At 34.2% G+C, this 22,529-nt stretch overlaps 1 protein-coding gene across 2 annotated transcripts in view; it reads right to left on the bottom strand.

Moving 5' to 3' along the window:
• Positions 1-22,529, bottom strand: part of camk1b (calcium/calmodulin-dependent protein kinase Ib) — a 75,745-nt gene that overhangs the window by 20,799 nt on the left and 32,417 nt on the right. For both annotated transcript variants that reach the window (XM_073825439.1, XM_073825438.1), the window contains exon 3: positions 3,191-3,322. In XM_073825439.1, coding sequence (XP_073681540.1) covers positions 3,191-3,322 — 132 coding nt within the window. The remainder of the gene's footprint in view (positions 1-3,190; positions 3,323-22,529) is intronic.

Genomic DNA, 22,529 nt, shown 5'->3' with positions numbered 1-22,529 from the left:
AAAGCTTATTTAGTGAGCTTTCATATGATGCATACATCTCAGTTTTGTAAAATTTGTGGTCCAGGGTCACATATTATAAGTCTCTTGCCATGTTACTTTTGTCACTTTACTTAAAGCATACAAAAACCACTTATAACTAATAATAATAATAATAGACCCATAAGATCAGATCAGATGAATGTGTAATATGATCAGTTTATTTTGATGGTACCCTTTAGACAGCTTTTTATAAGTAACTCTGCAAGTGCAACCATTTTTTGATGGTTCCCCAAAAGACAAACTGATTATAAGTAACGTTGCAAGTACAGTACGCGAACCTTCCACCAAACCTAACCTTAACCTACGTCTACTAATACTCTAAGGAGTGTTAGTTGACATGTAGTTGCAAAGTTGCTTATAGTCAATAGACTAAGGGGACCATCAAAATAAAATGCAATATAATGTAATATGATATAGTCCATTATAAACAAAGTACATTTAATATGGTGTCCATTGTGTGTTATAAATAATCATATAATCTTAAAAGTCATAACCCTCAAATCTGAAGTATTATAATGTATTATAACTGTTATGATTATTGATGAGATGATATAACATATACTAACGTTTTTATAATGCATTATGCTTTAACTATAATGCCTTATAACTACCCTTATAATGTATTATAAATAGGGGCTTTGTAGAAAGCGTTACTGTTTTAGTATTTATTTTAGAAGTGTTAGTCAAATGAAAATCTGTCTGACCCAAGTTTAATTTTTGATGACGTTTCAGGGAACTCCAAATGAAGGAATCACATCATGTGAAGTAAACTCTGAGAAATCATCTGATCAGTGCAGGGACCTGCGTAGGAACCCTGAGAACCAGAACGCAGCTTGTGACATATTGAACAGACTGTACTTCCCTCCCACACAGCCTTGTGTTCATTCAAATTAAATATGCCGTCTATTCTGACTAAAGTCTAAGAGGGGGTGGATTTTGTATTGATCAAGTGCATAATAAAGAAGAGTTAAAGAAGAACGTATAAACTGACGTCACATATGTTCCTCCGTGACCCAGAGTCTCGGGCTTCACTGCCTCCACAACGGTCAACAGCCCAGCTGACTTTCACTGACTTACAGAAGGTCTGTGCGTGTGACAAGCGTGGGCTCTAATTGAGCGAGCGGTGGAATCCCACACACCTCCCCATCGGCAATACGACACGACAGAAGCACCTGAATGAGTCACCCAGTCTCTCTTCCACTCATTCTCTTTCTTTCTCTCCTGTCAGCAACACATCCACTCACCCACTCCCCTTCTCGCCTCCTCCCTTATCAGGCAGAGTGGTGGCCTTGTCTTTACCTTCTTCTTAACCACACACCACTCAGACCCACACAACCGTGGGCAGTCAGAGATGGCACGATTCCAAAGCAAGGTTATTATTGTTAATGAATTTGAGTATTGGGTACCATTTTCTTTTCAGGCATCTGTATTACAGAGAAATTACTAGAGTTGGGGTACTCGGACTTGTACTTGAGTCCGGTCTCGAGTAAAATTTTTGGCAGACTCAGACTTGTCATGGACTCGAATGCATTTTGCAGCCGTTCTAGCATACTTTAGCACAGATCATTGAATCCTATTAGACCAATAGCATTGCATTTAAAAATGACCAAAGAGTTTCGATAGCTTTAAATTTTCCGCCGGTCTTAGTACACGATATAACTGCAGAAGAGTCAAGTTTTAAATAGAAATAGAAACTCGTTGGTCATTTTTGAACGCGATGCTATTGGTCTAATAGGATTCAATGATCTATGCTAAGCTATGCTTAAAGTGATATGATTGGATTTCAAAATGGTAAAAATCAACTTATTAACTCGGGGGGTTGGAGAGTGAACCTATTTCCAGAAAAAGTGGAGCGTTCCTTTGAAAATACCGCCATATCCCTATGCATATTGCATATTTGTACTTTTTTTATTTAAAGACACCAAACCAATGAATTGTTGAAATTTGTGGCAATGAGAAAAGCACTACAATTCTTTCAGGAAGACTGTTTTTTATGTTGTGTTTTTATTTCTATATAAAATTATGTCAGTTGCTTCAAACAATGGTATAACACTACTGTATTTAAAACATCTATCAAGGTAAATTGTGATAATCGTAATTAATACTTGCAATTACAAATAAAAGGAATAATCGACAATTATGATTTTTGTCATAATCGTGCAATTCTTTATTCATTGTTTATTAGAAAAACAGTTTAAATATTTTTTGTAGAAAAGGTGCAATGAGAAAAGCAATACAATTATTTCAGGAATTGTGTTTTCAACGTGTTTTTTTCTTTCTATATAAAATTATGGCATGCAGTTGCTTCAAATAATGGTATAAAACTATTTAAAACATCAATCAATGTAAATTGTGATCATCGTAATTAACACTTGCAAAATTGCAATTTCAAGGGAATAATCAGCAATAATCGTGCAGCCCTAATTCTTTATTCATTATTTATATATATATATATTTTAAATATTATTTTGTAGAAAGGGTGCATCGCCATCTTGCTCTAACCAAAGTGACTTCAAAGCCGTAATTACGACTTTTTAAATTAGACTAAACATTATTAATTTTTGGTGTCGAGTGAATAGTACAATTTTACATTTCACAAAACTCAATCGCCATCTTGAGTAGATTATTTTCCATGCATTCTGTGAATCTTTTTTTTTATTTTTGGTCAAAATCAGGGACCTTATGTAATGTAATGTTGCAGCCTACCTTTTGGAACAGCATTCACATTGAAACCAACGATCCCTTAAATTTGCTGTCTAAGTAGGACAGCTCGTTAGGTTTTGCAAGAGAGTTAAATAAATAAATGAGGATGCAGCTGAATTTTTAATAGCCTAGTTTAAGTCTGAGGCCCTTTCACTGGTGCCAGCAGCATTGTTGAGAAATGTGACTTTGCAGCAGACTGAGTGCTTCCTCATTCACACGTCGCCTCAAATCTCTCTGTGAACGCTGTGCCTCTTTGCCTGTGGTAACCCGGGCAACCCAGACACTAAAAATAGCGTCGGCTGCTCCGGCTTCAGTCATTCCCACAGAGCTTTATGATTCCAGAGGCTTAAACATCAGATTCTTAACACACGCACAAATCACTTACTGTCCTCTCACCCCGAGATAACAACTATGGGCCTGAACTGAAACAGCTGTTTCAATGACTCACTTGTGGAGCACGGCGATCTCGTTTTCAATGCTGTTCTCCTTCCCCTCCAGTGCTTTTTTCGGGATGCATTTTATCGCCACTAGCTTTCTCGTCCTCTTCTCCTCTGCGAGCATCACCTCAGAAAAAGCCCCTCTGCAAGACAAGAGCCATATAATCAATCAGAATTCATAAAGGTCCTACAGGGACAGATAAACAAAGCCTTTAGAATATAAATAGCATATAGATTTCATAACATTTCATGAATGTGCATAACTAAAGAACAACAAATTAGGCATGTAATTAATGTATTGTTAGTTTTTAGTGTTAATGTTTAATCTCTATAACATAATCAACTGAAAATTAGGAATGTTGCATTGAAAACTAACTGAAATAAATATGTTTAAGTATTAAAATGACTAAAACTAAAACTGAAACAAAAAACAAACAAACAAAAAAAACACACTGCAGGCAAAAACGCTGTTTTTTCATGCACCTATCAAGATTTTGGGCTTTTTGGTTTATCATAAAGTGTTTTTTCAGACTAGTGGAAAGAAAACACCTCAAAGACACTGTTAAGTGTTTCTTTTATAGCACTTTATCTATTCGTGTCAACAGATTTCAATTGCAATACATATTTTTAAAGGCCGTTTTCTCAAAATGAGTTTTTTCTCCTACACTGAGCCATAAATCTCCACTTCAGCAGCACTTACACACACCAAACTTTACATTTTTATTCCTGTCTATATCCTGACGGATTTTACAGAGGGATTTGTTCATATATAATTAGCTTGATTGTATACAACATTTTATTCCCTGAAAAATGCTAAAAAAATAAAAAAGTTTTTTTCTGAATTATGTTGTGAAGAAATAAAATTCCCTCTGTAAAATCTTTTGACTCTAATATGTCAAAAAAATTAAACAAGAATTTTGAAACTGACTGACATCCAGTGTTTAGATTTTTGTACTAGAAATGTATGCAAATTAGCACATATTTCATTAAATAATGTCTCATTTGCATATTTAAACCTAACATTCTAGAAAACTTTTAATACAAAAAATGGTTGCAGTTATCAATGTAATCAATCGACTGGGTAAATAATGTGATAACTATTGGTTATTTTTTTTTTTACCCTATTCACCTGCAGTGTCTCGCCTTAAAGGAACACTCCACTTTTTTTGGAAATAGGCTCATTCTCCAACTCCCCCCGAGTTAGTAAGTTAGTAATAGTCAAGGAAGTTTGCTGCCGTAATATGGCCGAATGGATCTCAAAACGGTAAAACTCAACTTATTAACTCTGGGGGAGTTGGAGAATGAGCCTATTTCCAAAAAAAGTGGAGTGTTCCTTTAAGGTAAAAAAAAAAAAAGGTACAATGAAAACTAAAAATATAAAAATAAAACTTAATTTAAAATATGAATAAATACTGCAACAGTATATTCTAAAATAACACTGTTCTTGAGTCAGTAAAAGGTGGCAACCCTAAAACATTAAAGGCAAATGCCTATATGCACATTTTTCATAAAAACGCTGCTGGGAAAGCTCTCTTATTGTTTTACTTTTACTAGCATTTCCAAATCTTTCCAGTGAAAGTCACAGATGTTTTAAATGTTGACTCAGATAGACTTGTCTCAACAAGACCTAACATGGTACAATGACAAGCAACACAAGCTCTTCCATGCAAATGTGATTTCTTATCTAAAGCATCTGTGAATGAGACAAAAATATTTAGCTTCTATTTCTGTGGCCTCATCCACAAAGAAATCCCATTCGCTCATAGTTCTCGCCACGTAACCCAACATAAATCATCAGATTTACCCATTACAGCTAGTGGATCGAAGGAAAAAAAGGAAAACTAAGGAAAACAGGAAGCAGATGTTAACAGACTTCCTCCAAAGGGAAAATATCACAGGCAGCAAGTTCTCTAGAAGAGTTTAAGGATTAAAGTGAAGCATGTAAATGCTCCCTCATAGATTCATTCAGGAAATAAACATTAGTGTGGATTGGTCAGAGACACATAATATTTTATTTTGCACTGACTTCAGAATAAAAATAATAGGGACTACCCAGCTACGTTTGGTCTGAAATGTAAGTTATATCAAATGAGAATCAGAGTTTTATGTTTATTCACTACATGGTAAAACTTGAATGCACTCAAAATTGAACATATGGGAAAAATGCCCCTGTATGTTTTTTTCTTATGTTTATATAATGTGATATAGTTAAGCATGTACTCAAGCAAGAGTGGTGGTTTTCCCGAATATCAGCATTATTGCAAATGTGACATTATTTTATACAACAATTCAATAAACAGGAAGTTATATTTTAGACACAATTGTGTCAATATTGTCTGTTTTTACTCTATTTCGAGAACAAAAATAGAGAAAATAGATCACATTTTGAATCATTATACTATATGTGTAAATAGATCTAAATGCCACTTCAGATAAAGCTTTTGTACCACTTCTGCAGTGTAAAAAATGGATTTCAATGCTAAATTAATTTGATTGAGTTACGGGTTTATTATTAATATAATTCAATTTATTTATTAAATGTGAAAAATGTGACATAAATGACGCTACAATTAACAAGGTTCGAAAAATGAGCTTATAGGTAAAAATGTTAAATGTTATGTGAAATAATTTTTGAAAGGGCAAATATTGTCACTTGATTGAAAATTGTAATGTTCGGTAATTGAAATAATATATATATTTATATGTAATATTACATTACATAAACAAAAAAAAAATAGAAAAGCTGCCTTGGAATAAGTTATTTTAATTACTAATGTTACAAACACTAAAACTGAAATAAATAAAAGCTAAATAAAAGTATTAATAATATTAATACATTTATAAACATATATAACAAAATACATAACAGAATAAAAAAAATAATACAATAATAACACTGATTCCTGGGTCAGGAAAAAGCTGGAAACATTAAAGGCAAATTCACAATCGCAGAAGTCCTAAAATTGTTGATCTAAATGTTTTTGCTGTGCAAAAATGGATTTTGTTGATAATTATTTCTTTAGATTGTAAACAGCCTATAGCGCAGTATTATTCTAGTTGCATTTAATGATTAAATGTGAGAATGTGGCATAAAAAATATGGCCCTTAAAATCCCTTCAAAGGTAAAACTCACATCGTTAATTCATTTAAGCTTCAGCAACTACAGCACATTTCTACTGTTCAAGTATTGGTATTGGCAAAAACCCAAAAACCATCTCAATATGACACTCCTCTAGTGACAGGTGAACAATGATCTACTGAGTGTGGAGTCATCCTCAGTTGTTTCAGTTGTCTTTATACCATGACACACAAAGATCCACACAGTCACAAGACACAGTTTGAACAGAAGATCCGTGATCAGGCCTAAAAGCTCTGATATCATCAGCAAACCACCCAGCCTGTTCAATATTTGAGAATGGAATGAAGATTAAGAGTAAACTCATCATTAAACAGGATGTGATTATTGCTTCTCAGCAGCACAGATCCGGCCAGGCAGTCTTATGCCAGAGAGCTGAGCAGAGCCGTGGAGGACAAACACTGATATGATACACAGCTAAGCCTGCACACGTATGTGTGTCCTCAGCACATGACAGGAGAGAGGACGGGAAAAGGCTGTGCACTGTAAAACATGACCGTGAATTTAACGGTAAAACAACTGTAAAAATGCTACGGTAAAAACCTGTGAAATGGTTAACGGTAAGTTCCCCTTCTATATACGGTGAAAAACTGTGTTGGACATTGCATGTAATTTTATGGTAGTATACCGTTTTTGGATGTGCAAAAGAACGTAAAATTGAATAACCAGTGAATAACCGTAAATTGACATTTCCAGAATGCCCTGTGTTTCGTTTTTTTATTTGATGTTTTTTTTTTGTTGAAATAGCTTTTTCTTATTTTTTTCTTGGCAGTTTTGTACATTAGGGTACAAATGTAATATTGTTAAATTAATGTATTTTGCATTATTTCTGTTTTATGTGTGTTACCATGATGGTGTTAAGTGTTGACACTGTGCACCTTCTATATAAGTTATTATTTCAAACCTCCTTGCGATGTTCTTTGGTTCATCATGTGATGTTGTCATCACCACCTGCTTTTAGTGGTTATCAGTGTATTAGAAAGGTACAAAACAGATTTCAGTACTTCAAAAGGTTGGTACATTACCATTATATCAGTTAATGAAATTACGGTATTTACCTGTAAATTTAAGTGAAAACCGTAAAACGTAAAACATTGCTACCGTATTTTTTACGGTAAAATTCTGGCAACAACAGCTGACAGTTTTTTACCGTAAATTTTACGGCTTTTTATTTTTACAGTGCACCGACACTAAGACACCTACAGGACATATCCCATCAGCCCACACACTTGCTGGTGTAACGCCACACTAGTGCTGACACGCAACTGAACATGTTGCCGTACAGATATTGAAATGACAAGCATGAAAAAGCAAACTGTATGTCAGACAAGTTTGTTTGTCATGTAGTATGCAGTGGTGTGACCTCATCAAACTCAATATGGTTTGACAACTGGAATCAGTCGCCCTTGCTGTAAGGAAACTGCACACTAAAGGCACTAAAGGCCCATTTTCCACAAGTTCATCTGATTCTTTAGGGTCTTAATGAAAAGTCTCTAATATACTTTGGTTAAAAATTCTCAATAGTAGTGTTAAAAAAACACCGTTTTACCTTGTCAATATCAGCTTATTTTATTGCATGGGCTCCTTAAATGCAAATGAGCCTTGCTCGCCCCGCCCCTCTCTGCTGAGGGATTACGAGCTGTAATGTTTACTTTAGCCGCATTTAGTCGCATTTATCGGCGAAACTTGCCAACAAGCACATTATTAAGAAAGGCCATTTGCAAAGATGCATAAAAAACCCTTATACTCACTTCTGCTGTGGGTGAAGCTGCATCACGAATGATTCACACGAACATAGACGCATATGTAGATCGGGATCAACGCTTTCCTTTTAAAAACGAAAGTAACGTCGTCCTCTGCATCAGGGGTTCCCAACCTTTTTTACTCTGGGGCCCCCCTCCTGTTTCAGCTCAGTGAGGGCGGGGCTAAGGTAAGACGCTCATGTCAATCAACTGTGTTTCGTCACACCGACAAGAAGCTGAGAATGACCTGATTTTAATAAGGGGATATTACTTTTAAAGATTAAAAAAAAAAACTAGGGTGGATTTTTATCATTGTAGGGTGGTTGTGTACACAAACTGACAACACACATTGAAGTTGAATCATATGCAAAAGTTAGTTTTGTATCCGATGACCCCTTTAAAGTAGGGATGTACCAAATGTTCGGCAACATAAATTATTCGGCCGAAAATGGCTGAATAAGTGAAAAGGCCGAATAAATTATACCGAACAATGGCTTAGAGGCGTGCACTAATGTAGCAAAAATGTGGAAGCATTTAGAGCTGCCTGAAGAAGACGCAAAAATCATTCCAAGCACCAACAGCGAGAGCCTGTTTAGTATCGCATCGCATGTCTTCCATGAGAAGAGAAAGGGCTGGTTGTTGCTGGTTACTGTATGATGACTGAAATCATCCATTAGTAAATAACCTCCAGAACGTTCTGTTGTCTAATACACCACACACCAATTGTATTTATTCTGACAGCGCTTCAGCAGCTCCTTAGACAGGGTTCAAAGTCCAAAGAGGAGAATCAGGACTGAGGTATTCTTGTGGTTTCCGCCAAAATAAAAGTCAACATTCATAAATGCTAGTATTGTAATTTTACTGTTGTTCTGTAAAATAAAATGAAAGAATAAGACAAAAATAATGCTAACAATCATTCCAACAGCTCTATTAATACATTTATTATTATAGCATTGTCCTTTGCTCAGCAAGGCTGCATTTATTTGTCCATTAAAAACACACGCCTGATTCAAGAAGGGGGTCTTAAAAATGGCCAAAGAATATTATTTTACTAACTTGTTAATTTTAAGTTAAATCGTGCTTTGTTGGTAGGCTATAATGTCTACTAGAATGGTAAAAATTTTCAGTGTTAAGTAAATACTTTTTAGCTGTTGTTTAGTAATGGATTTTTTTTTTTTTTAAAGCAAAACAAAACTGTAAAAAGCACATTTTATATATTTAATTTATGCAATGGTGAATAAAATTGGCAAAATACATGGGGTTCGGCCAAGAATTTGCATCCCTACTTTAAAGTCCTTCCAATCACAACAAACTCTTCAGAAACCTGTGCATTGTTGCTGGGAGACATGTGACAATTGAAGAGTATGTGTTTTAAAAAAGGCGTAAAATATCAAACATGTTTGATATCCTGTGAGTCTGTGACCATCATAAACTATATGCAAATTGGCTCTGACTTTCGGCAACCAGCGACAACTTCGCCAGACAGTAAATCCCCTGAAAATCGGGGCAAAAATCATGTAGTGTATTCTAGCCTTAACAAACACAAACTAGTGTAACACTTGTTGGACTGCACATGTAGAACTGAAACAGGAAGCTTCAGTGAAGTGAGAATTTTTTTTTCTATCTAGCTATAAATATTTGCACAGATGCTACACACAAAGAAAAAAAATATTACTTACTTCTGATTAAAATGTATACATAACAGTGCAGTAAAAATGGATAATATAAATACACTGCCATTCTTATATGCTCATCAAGGCTGCATTTACTTAATCAAAATACAGAAAAAAATAATATTGTGAAATATTATTACAGTTTAAAAGAATGGTGTTCTATCTTAATATATTTTAAAATATAATATATTCATGTGATGCAAAGCTGAATTTTTATCAGCCACTACTTCAGTTTTCAGTGTCACATAATTCTTAAAAAAAAATCATTCTAAAATGCTGATTAATTACTGTTATTATGTGCTGCTTTTAAAAATTTTTTTTTACTGGTAATTCTTTATTTAGGATTCTTGATTAATAAAATGTTAAAAAGCAGCATTTTTTCAAAATATAAATCTTTTTTAACAATATAAGTCTTTGCTATCACTTTTTATCAATTTAACACATCCTTGCTGAATAAAAGTATTATTATTATTTTTTTTTTTTTTCAAAAAAATAAAAAATACAAATGTACTAGCCCCAAACTTTTAGGTTGTAGTTAATATTGTTACTAAAGATTTATTGTTCAAATAATTGCTGATCTTTTTAACTTTTTATTTGTTAAAGAACCTTGGGGAAAAAAAATCAAAAAGAATCACAAGTTCCAACAAAATATTAACTGTTTGTACATTAGAATGATTTCTGAAGGATTCTGTGACTTTGAAGACTGCAGTAATGATGCTAAAAATGCATCTTTGTATCACAGGAATAAATTGCATTTTACAATATATTCACATAGAAAACCGTTATTTTAAATTGAAATAATATTTCACAATATTACAGCTTTTTTCTGTATTTTTGATCAAATAAATGCAGCCTTGATGAGCATAAGACAACGTCTTTAAAACCATTTACTGATCCCAAACTTTTGCGATACTTTTGATACTTTTCTAAAGAGCCAAATCTTTGCTATGTGGATGCTAAAGTATTCTGGGTGTTTTTTAGTAGGGATGCACAATATATTGGCACAATATTAGTTATCAACAATATATATGATTATTAATATAATCATAATAACCCAGTGAGCTGTTAACTGCTGCAATCAGATCACCAAGTTGGAACTGTATTAGTCCAAATTATAAGTGATCATTCAGATTCTGTGAACTGGGTTAACTGCTTACGCAAAAAGATTTGACTCAAAATGGCCATATTTACAAAAATTGTGAGCGGTAACGGCATAGACGAAATATGTGAAATTATACTGTAATTATACTGGACACCTGTGTTACAAATAAAGTCAACACAACATCCCTTTTATTCATTCCTTTAGTGCATTTCTATGTTGTAGGGTGTTCTAGAGGGTTGCTTGGTGATTGCTTACTGGTCCAAGTCTAAAGAGGCCATAAGCATGACTAATAGTAACAGTGATCCTCGCCTTGAGCAAGAGCAACAGTTCAGAGCTGGGGATTGTGGGATGTTAGATAGCGAAGCGGCACATTCCTCTCCGGTCAGAGACACAAGAGGACGGCCATCTGGTGGAACCAGGGGATGTGGACTAGATTACGACACAGGCCTGTTGTGGCTTCCTGATTATACTTCCCCAATGACACAGAGAACAGAGGAAGGGTCACTGGGGGGGAGATGGACTAAACATGAACTTGAATTATATAATATGCTATGCCTGACAGACTAAGTTTAAATAATGCTAAACAAAATTCATGTTGTCACAACATTAATAAGCATGCATCATCTTTTTTTCCACTGAGCTTGTTGCAATGCACCCTTCAACTGAATATCAATATCAGTAGGACAATGTCTATAATACCGTCACATTCTCTCTCCTGTATCTTCTGTATCTCTTTCCCATTAATATGCTTTCGAATTCTCTCTCTTTCCATCTTTGTCTTGTTCCATTAACAACAGTCTGTTGGTTTTTTTGTTATGGCTTCTGCTGGCTTTGGCTGCTGGAGAAATTGTGGTTTCCCTGAGAGGAAACAAGAGGTCAGGCTCAGTGCAGGGGGGAGAGCAGCTTCCAGTCTGTGTTACACGACTCTCACATCTCACTTTAGAGAAGAGAGAGACTTCTCGGAAATAACTTTTGAAGGAATAGTTCAAGAAATAGTTATAATCTACAGAAGTGACTTGTAAACTAATGGGTCTGGACAGTATCAGTCATGAATGTAAACCAATGTTTCAGATCTCATTTGTGAACTGGACTAACCGATTCTTTAAAAGGATTCAAAAGGCCATTTCATCACAATGTTTTGCTGTGGCATGCGAAAGTTTGGGAACCCAAAATTTGAATCATTTTAATAAAATAAGAGAGATTTTACCAAATGCATGTCATTTTAATTTAGTAGGGGAGAGCGGGGCACAACCTAACACTTTTTGAATTTCGCGGATTTTTGTACAATTTTTATCCACATTATTTTCACACTTGTTTAGTACAAATATATTGCTTTGTTTCATATTTACAGTGTATACATTTTTCGTTATTTACCTCAAAAGGAAGTGAAACGTGACAACATGCCCCGTAGGTGGGGTACATTGTAACATCTGAGGGGCACGTTGTAACACGACCATATGACAGCTTCAAATGTTATCTGATCCAATGAAAAAAATATACACAACAAACTAAAATATTTTGTCAATAAAATACATGTGTTAACTTTTTCAAATAAAGTAATGATGTTTTTTAAAAAATAAAAATAATCTAATTTTGGAGTTTGACAATAAACACATGGCAACAATGCTTGGAACGGCCCTGATCGCAACACACAGCTGTACAGTAGTTCAAAACAATGTGGACAAATAGATGAAACACATTTAGACATTCAGAAAAACACACACAGCTCTTATAGAACACCACACACATAAACCAGAAAACCTTGAAATAATAACTTCTGAACATTAAACATGGATTGTCAGCCTTTATTCACCTGTTTCTTGTGGTTTCTTATCAAAATCCTTAGAAGTAAATAGTGTAAATTGCATCGCTAATGTCATAGAATAGCATAGTTTAATAACAGCGGGGCATATTGTCACACAGTGTTACAGCGTTCCCCATCTGCGCCACTGGAGTTTAAAGCAGGTTAGTGTCTTCCGCTGGTTTGCGAAGCATTAATAAACTATCTAAACTGATAAATAACAAATTGGAGATTAAAATAATAGCAGATTTGTCTAATTTTAAATGAATACTAAAAACTGAAATGAAAATTTTACTTCAGCCAGAAATGTACTTTTACTATGGGAAAATAAATATTCAGCGATATCTTCAAAAGTTTGGGAACCCTTGGTTCTTAATACTGAATACATCTTTTCACACTGAGGACAACTGAGGGACTCAGCTATTAAAAAAAGGTTCAAACATTCACTGATGCTCCAGAAGAAAACACGATGCATTAAGAGCAAATTAAAATTAAAATATGGACATCTTCATCCTGTTAAAAAATTTTCACCCCCGGCTCTTAATGCATTGTGTTTTCTTCTGGAGCATCAGTGAATGTTTGAACCTTTTTTTAATAGTTGCATATGAGTCCCTCAGTTGTCCTCAGTGTGAAAAGATGGATCTCAAAATCATAGAGTCGCTGTTGAAAAGGGTTCAAATATGCAAAAGATTGGCTAAACCATTGACAAGTTATAAGCAGTTTGTCATATCTCCTGACCAGTAGGTGGCACTGTGCCGAAACACTGCAAATAGCTTCAGGTCATGCTTGTTATAACACACACCAAGTTTAGTCCCAATACACCAATCCATTGCGGAGATATAGCCTCACATCCATTTTTGTGCGCTTTTCATAGAATTCGTTTGCATGTTATTCGAGAACGGTTTGACTAATCAACTTGAATTCCATAACTCTTTGCCAGCATGGTCTGAAGATGATCTGAGCCAATTTTGGTAAAAATCAGACAAACCGTCTATGACAGTTTCGACAAAGTAGGTTATACGAACTATTAAAAATAGAAAAACAAATTCAACTTCATTCGACTTGGCATGACCCAAGGATTTGGACAAGTGGTGGCGCTAGAGAGTTTGAATCAAAGTCTGCAAATTTGCTATGGTTAATGTTGAGATTATCGTCTACCAGTGTGCCAAATTTCACAACTTTCCTGTAAGCAGTTCTATGGGCTGCCATAGACTCAATAGCGGAAGAAACAGAAGAAGAAGAACTCCAATGGATACAATAGGTGCCTACGCACTTTCACTGCTTGGCCCCTAATCACATGCATTTTGTATGATCTCTCTTATTTTGTTCAAATAATTCCCAATTATTTGGGTTTGGGTTCCCAAACTTGTCCATGCCACTGTAATATTGTGACTTTCATAATACATTTATGGTGCATTTGTGCCCTTTTGGAAGCGTTAAGGCCCTTTTTGTTATAACTGCATGGAAAAGAGTGACCAGTAGATTTCTTCACATTAAATTAGAGCACTGAGGCAAACAAATTTAATAGGGGAAGGACATTCTTCAGAAAACTATTAATCCAATCTAATTAGATTCCACAAACAATTTAATAATTCATCTCTCAAGAGACTGACGCCACATGACATCTTACTTCCTGAGGCAGTGCTCAGCCTAACTTCAGTTCAGTTCAGTGCGGGTCCCAAAGACTCGACACAGAACCGTCATTTATGCTGACTGTGTCGTGTAATGTGCCCCAAAATAAACAAAAAGCAGGTGCAGGTTTTGTGCTGAAGGCCAGACTGAGACCAAACCGTGTGAATCAAATCAGACAGCCCAGTGTCTCTGGACGGATGCCGTATATCTCGGTTTAGCTCAGGTTAACCTTAATAGCTGCTCTAGTGTCTGTTTGCGATCAGCCGATCTGAGAACAACATTGTGTATTTTTTATTTTAACATCATGATCTGGACTAGGACAAGGCAGGCTGATTCAAACCTTTCCATACTGTGTTTTTGAATGAAGGAGTTGTTTAGAGTACAGTGAAGTAGGGGCTTCCTGCATAAACATGCCACAGTCAGACACTCATAAACACTGATTCCTAACCATGTTAACTGATGAACAACCAACATTTACCACAAAAGAATGACCAGTTTTATTAATGTATTCTCACAATAGCTAGAAATATTGACATTGATTAGCTGAGAAATGACCAGTTTCACTGTCCCCTATTGCAAAAGAATGATCACATTTTTATTTATATAAAGGTTTCAAATAAGCTTTTGGAGAATAACATTTCAAAATTTGGTTGAAATAATGTTACACTGTCACTCAGTGTAACGATATTTATGTCAAAATTCAAACAACATGCTTATTTAGACTTGTGCATACTAAAATATATAACAGAATAAGGGAGCATATTAAATGTGATTGTGTTTTAAATAAGTAAAAAATGATTACTGACAAATGGGCAAAACCTAGGATAGTGGCAAATTTAAAAAATGTAGAATTACAACTAATTAGTTTTTGGGGTGAAAGTAATTCGTTTTTTAATATGTCAAATGATTTTTGTTGTAAATATGCCTGATAAGATTGTTACACTGAATTACATTTTACTGGGTGTCTTCTGTAAAATAAGGAAAATGCATGATATTTATTTTTTGCTCAGAAAAACAAAAACAAAAATGCAATGAAATTAAACAGAAAACTTTTCAATATTTTTGGAAAAACAACAACAATTTAAAACAGTATTACACTTGTTGTTTTTATGCTTAAACACTTTTAAGTCTTTGACCTATATTTAAGCAATAAGGTACTTGAGGCTGTGCTGTATCATGAATAAATCACGGCTGAAGGGCGTTGTTAGGCACGACGCGAAGCGGAGTGCCTGCAACCCCTTCAGCCGTGATTTATTCATGATACAGCACGGCCTCAAGTACCTTATTGCTTTTATAAAACGGTTACCACACAATAAAAATATTAAAATCAAAAATATATATTAATTTATATATATTAAGTTGTACGTTTTCATAAAGTAAAATCATTAACTGCCTTCCGCTGTAAAAAGTAGTCCCTAACTGCTGCAGCTGTGTTTACGTTGCTAAGGGTGGTTGCTAAGGGGGTTCAATGATACACAAAACCGTTGAGTGAAGCGGTCGCAGCAGTGCCGTATCATGAATACCACACAGCTGCTGACCAATCAGAATTGAGGAATGGAACTAACCGTTTTATAAATATATATATTTAATTAAATGTTACATTTCCCCTTAAAATGTATTATTTTAGCACAATTTATGTACTATTATAGTATTTAATATTTTAAATTAGCTTTGATTTTTATATTTCACTCAATTTAGTTAATTTATAGCTTTTTTATTTTTCTATCCATCTTTATTTTTAGTAATTTAAATATCACTTCAACTTATTTTATATTTCATTTAGCTGCCAAGCAACCAACACAGTAAAAAAAAAAAAATGTTCAATTCAATAATAATATTCAATGAATATAATAACAATAAATTATTCTTGTAGCTTTAACTTACAAGTTCGAAAGTTCTTCAATTAAGGACAATAAAAGCAATTCTCTTCAGTGTTAAGAAATGCTATTCACTATGTGCACCCATCCTATTTCCTCAGGTCATTGCGATGGTTGCTGTGCACATATTTCTGTCAGTCAGATGATGTCCACAGTTCCACTAGGCTGTGATTCAGAGGTCATAATAGTGGATGAGCGCTTAGAATGTGGTCGATGGGGTCACACATAAACATGCACAAACAGCAGCGCTGATTGATCCCCCGGGATATTTGTGTTTCCAAAACAGGAGTTGCGACCTCACACCTGGCCGTCGGCCGAGCCCGGGGGTTAGCCTGCAGACACTGCCATTAAACATAAAAAGACTATCTGTAATGACGAGACGAGACTAGACTAGACTAGACAGGGGAAAAAAAGCAGTTTCTAAATGCTATTTGTACAATGTAGAAAGAGAACGCTATTTGTGAGGGCCCTCCACGGACATTGACTTTCACATGGCCTTTAATGAAGTGTACTTATGATGGTCACAGGAAAGGAAGTAAATCCATTGTATGAGATCACATGACCAAATGTTTTAATAAAGCAAAACAAAAAATAACTTTCCAATTCAAAAAAGTCACAATGAGCAATGCATACCAACAAGAACATACACTTTTAAAAATAAAGGTGTTTTAAAGGGTTATATACAGTGCCTTGCAAAAGTATTCATACCCCTTCATTTTTGTTTTGTTGCAGCATTATGTTAAACTGCTTTAAATTAGTTTTTCCCCGCATCAGTTTACACTCCATACTCCATAATAATGACAAAGCAAAAACCAGATTTGCAAATTTTACAAATGTATTAAAAGTAAAACACTGAAATAAGTAGATTGCATAAGTATTCATACCCTTAACTCAGTACATAGTTGAAGCACCTTTACAGCCTCAAGTCTTTTTGGGTCTGATGTGACAAGCTTTGCACATCTGCATTTGGCAATTATCTGATCTCTACAATCACTGAGCTCTACAGACAGTTATCTTGGTTTTTGCTCTGAGATGCATTTTCAGCTGTTAGACCTTTTCTGAGAGGTGTGTGTCTTTCTAAATCAGACTCATTCAAATGAATTTGCCACAGTTTAACTCCACTCCAAGTGTAGGAACATCTAGAAGCAATATGAATGCTCCTGAGATAAATTTCCAGTGTCCCAGAAAAGGGTATGAATACTTATGCAACGGGATCTTTTCAGTTTTTTATTTCTAATAAATTTGCAAAGTTGTTACGAACCTGTTTTGTGCTTTGTCATTATTATGGTGTATGAGATGTAGATTGATGTGGGAAAAAAAATAATAATTTAAAGCAGTTTAACATAATGCAACAAAACGTGAAAAAAAAATGTAGGGGTATGAATACTTTTGCAAGGCACTGTAGAAGAACCATTCAGTCAAAGATTCTTTAAAGAACCATCTCTTTCTTAGCTTTTTATAATCTGAAGAACCTTCTTTCGCCACGAAGAACCTTTTGTGAAACAGATGTCTTCAGATGTTAAAGGCTCTTTAGACAAAAAAGGTTCTTCATCGTGAACCTTTATTTTTAAGAGTGCAGCTCTGTTCCAATAGCTATTGTTTTTTCTGTGTTAACGTGCTAGATGGATGCATTTGAGCGCTGTGCTTGCATTTAGCATCTTTTACAGTATCTCTGGTGTGACAGGATGTTCTAAACATGCAGTGCTAAAGTAAACAGTTGTGCAGCTTGTGTAAAAAAAAAAAGAAAATCTTTATTTTTTCTCTACTCTTTGCATTCCACTGCGCTGCACCTTGTGTTTTTAAATGCACAAACTGAACACTATGCAGAATGTTCACATGCCACACGAGTGTGGATACATTTTACTCCAAGCTCAGCATGCTGCATTCTGGAATTACTTTTTTTCTGTAAAAGGATACACGCTTAAATTCTGGATGAAATAAAGTATCTTAAAAGCCACCTACCAATACTTTGACGTCACTTTGTAGGCCGATTGACAAAAAGGCAATAGGATTTTTTCATAGGCTTTTGGATTATCGCAAAAAAACAAGCTCTGTGTTCAACCATAGATCATGAAACTTACACTTTTGTCCATCAAGATAATCCTCACTAAATAATATATGACCCTGGACCACAAAACCAGTCATAAGGTTAAATTTTACAAAACTGAGATGTATACATCATATGGAAGCTCAATAAATAAGCTTTCTATTGATGTATGGTTTGTTAGGATAGGACAATATTTGGCTGAGATACATCTATTTGAAAATCTGGAATCTGAGGATGCAAAAAAATCAAAATACTGAGAAAATCACCTTTAAAGTTGTCCAAATTAGGTTCTTAATAATGCATATTACTAATCAAAAATTACATTTTGATATATTTATAGTAGGAATTTTACAAAAAATCTTCATGGAACATGATCTTTACTTGATTTCTTAATGATTTTTGGCATAAAAGAAAAATCAATAATTTTGACCCATGCAATGTATTTTTGGCTAATGCTACAAATATACCCCAGCGACTTAAGACTGGTTTTGTGGTCCAGGGTCACATATAACTTGTATGAATTCTGAAGCCTAAATACAAATGCCAGAAATAAAAAGCTAAACGGACTGTTTCCGACAACCTTTTTCAAACATATTTTTAGAAACATGTTCAGTATAAAAGATTTACTCCGTGGATGAGTTTTATTTCATGTTACATGAACCTTTTTATAGAAAACTGGAATAAATCCAAAGCTAGAGCCAAAATAAAACCGAAATGAAAAAGTAAGGAGTGAATAAATGAAATAATCATAACTAAAGCACACATGAAAAGCATGTATTTCTGTACATTTCGAAATAAGGTCCATCAAAAGTCAATAAATCCTTGATTAATATCAATATTTTAATAAAAAACGAATCTCCACGTAGTACTCAGTAAAAATCTAGCGCATGAAATTATTAACTAACAGCAGAGTGAAAACCTTTTTTTTGATTACGGTAAGATTGCATTTATTTTAGTGAATAAAGTACCACTTTCAGCTAGCATTTTGTTCGAGCGGTTACACTAAATGTTATTTTATCCTTGCTTCTAGAAAATCCTCAATCGCAAACAGCTTGATGCGGCCGTAAACGCTTCATTTTAACATGCCTTAAGCACTATGCATCAGTAAACAATGTGAAGCCGGTAAATGTGGTGTTTACATGGAATAAAGGTAATATGAGTTTATCTAATGGTACAAACCCAGAGTCTCCGCTGGTTACTTCAGTCACAAAACAAGCATCTTCCATATGAAACTTGTGTTGCATTTCATGGTAAAGCAAACAAAAAACCACAATGTTAAACACAGGGAACTAGTTTGGTTATTCTACAATTAATTGTACTACAAATTATACTACAATTAGAAAAGACGTTTAATGTCTTCAACAGAGCCTGAAGTCCCATTTAGCAACTTGCTAGCAACTGTCTTTTAAAAAAATAATCATGAGTGTACAGTAACTGGTGTGTTTCATGTCGTACAATAAAACGTGAAAGTTTCTTGGGCTTGTGTTAACCACGGACCTTATTTAAGGGATTTAACCAAAATCCCATTCAAAAACCCACTGACTTTGAGACGATGGAAGTGGAAGTGCTAAAATGGAATGAAAGAAGTAAAATCCATGGAATAAGAGAGTAAACAAATATTTTAGTGCTTTTTGATGCCAGAATCAGAACGCAAATATTTTGTATAGAATACTGTCATCAAAGACGGCAAACGCAGACATTTAAACAGACATAAATGGATGAAAACAGCTATGATTACTCTATTTTTAAAGCATAAATTCACTGTAAAAATGACTGTGAATTTAATGGTAAAAACTGTAAAAATGCTACGGTAAAAACCTGGTAACGGTAAGTTCTATATACGGTGAAAAACTGTGTTGGACAGTGCATGTAATTTTACGGTAGTATACCATTTTTTGAAGTGAAAAAGAACGTTAAATGTACAGTGAATAACCGTAAATTGACATTCCCAGAATTCCCTGTGTTTAATTTTTTTAATTGAATGTTTTTTTGTTGAAATAACTTTTTCTTCTTAGATTTTTCTTGGCAGTTTTGTACATGTTGTATGTTACATCTAATGTTGTTAAATTAATGTTTTTTGCATTATTTCAGTTCTATGTGTGTTACCATGATGCTGTTTACTGTTGGTGTGAAAGACACTGTGCACCTTCTATATATATTATTATTTCAAACCTCCTTGTGATGGGCTTTGGTTCATCGTGTGATGTAGTTGTCATCACCTGCTTTTGGTGGTTATCGGTGTATTACAAAGGTACAAAACAGATTTCAGTACTTTAAAATGTTGGTACATATCAGTTAAAAAATTCAGAAGCTACGGTATTTACCTGTACATTTAAGTGAAAACCGTGTAGAATAACAGTAATAAACCGTAATTATAGGATAAGAAATTACCATTTTTTACTGTTTTTTTCCTGACAGTATTTTTCCGTTTTTTTAACAGACATTTTCTGGCACCCCTGCTGCCAGAAAATTACTGTTTTTTTACGTTTTTTTTTTTTTTTTTTTACAGTGTAGGTCTACATTATATTCACACATGCTGTCATAGGAGACGCATTTTATTAGCCCTACAGTTACAGCATGACATAATATTATTTTAAAACTATTACTATTAACATTTTACATAACATTTATTTATCTCACAATTCTGACTTTTTTCTCACAAATGCAAGTTTATATCTCCTAATTCGAACTTTGTAATTAAATATAACCCAATAATAATGAGTTTGTCCATTCTCAGGGGAAAAAAGCCAGACACGAGAGAAAAAGAGAGAATGACGAGTTGTTTTTTCTTATCAGAGTTGTGATATTTAAACTCTGAATTTTAAGAATAAAGTCAGAATTTTGACATATAAACTCAAAATGATCTTTTTTTATTCTTTAATTCAATGGCTGCTACTTGAAACCATCATTTTCTGCAACCAAAAAAACAAAAAAACATCACCACTGTTTGCAAATACTAAATTGGTCTAAAAACAGCACCTTTTGGATAATGTTGTCTAGGTAAGTAACTCGCAAGGTTAAAGCCTTGACAAATGTTGGGTGCAAAAATTTTAATTCAGTTCAATGTGCATTTGCATACCTTCAATGTGACAGAATTTTTATGGAGAGTAAAAGAGAGCATAAACAAGTAATTCACAGTTACTTATTTTATATATTGATTCTGTGGAATAACCTTCCATATGACAGAAACAGTACACTGAAAATATACTGAAATTAATTACGTTTCATATAATCGGTCAATTAGTGTTTCAACTGCAGAAATATTTCAGTAAAACATTACATTTACCTCAGAAAAATCACTCAATGTCAGCTACATAGCAGTGTTGTTTTTGACAACCATCTTAGATTTAGTCTTAGTCTTAGTCTTTTGGACTAAAATGCTTCTTAGTTTTAGTCTAATTTTAGTCACTTGTATATGTGATAGTTTTAGTCCAATTTTAGTCGACGAAAAGTCAAAAAGGTTTTAGTCTAGTTTTAGTCAAAAAAAGGGAAAAAAGTAGTCTTTTAACAAATTAATGTAGGTCAGTGAGTATTTTGCTGTTGGGTAGTGTCACTTATAAGTTCTGAAAATAGCAGATCTGTAGTTCAACACAATGTGAGCTTCCGGATCGACTATTTTCACCAATAATTACAATAATGAAGGAATGTTTTAGAACATAAAAGACAAACAAGGATGGAATGCTAAAACGGCTTGCCATACTAGTATAGCAAAGAGTATTTAATGCTAAAACGGCTTGCCATAGCGGCGGATACGTTTTAAGTTTTAATTAGCATGCACAATAAGCGGAAATGTCATGCATTTTAAACGTCTGACGAACCACCCACTAACATTTTCGTCTATTCTCGTCTCGTCAACGAAAACTCACACACGTCTCGTCATGTTTTAGTCATCAACGAGCCATTTTTATCTCGCCATCGTCTCGTTATCGTCATGAAAAAAAGTGGCGTCAACGAAATGATTTCGTCATCGTTGACGAAAACAACACTGCTACATAGTCAATATACGCCACCGTTCAAAAGTTTGAGGTCAGTACATTTTTATTATTATTATTTTTTACATTCATTCACCAAGGATGCATTAAGTTAATAATTAAAAGTTTATCAAAAGTTAATAATAAATAATTTACATTGTTATAAAATTTATATTTTGAATAAACACTGTACTTAAAAAAAAATAATAATAAAAAATCACAGGTTCCAAAAAATATTTGTTGATATCATCCAACATTGATCATTCTAATAATAAATCAGCATATTAGAATGATTTCTGAAGGATCATGTGACACTTAAGACTGGAGTAACAGCTGACAAAAATCCAGCTTTTCATCACAGGAATAAAT

This window comes from Garra rufa, chromosome 20, assembly GCF_049309525.1.
Source record: "Garra rufa chromosome 20, GarRuf1.0, whole genome shotgun sequence".
Taxonomy (NCBI): Eukaryota; Metazoa; Chordata; class Actinopteri; order Cypriniformes; family Cyprinidae; genus Garra; species Garra rufa.
This window is presented reverse-complemented; position numbering and strand designations above follow the sequence as displayed.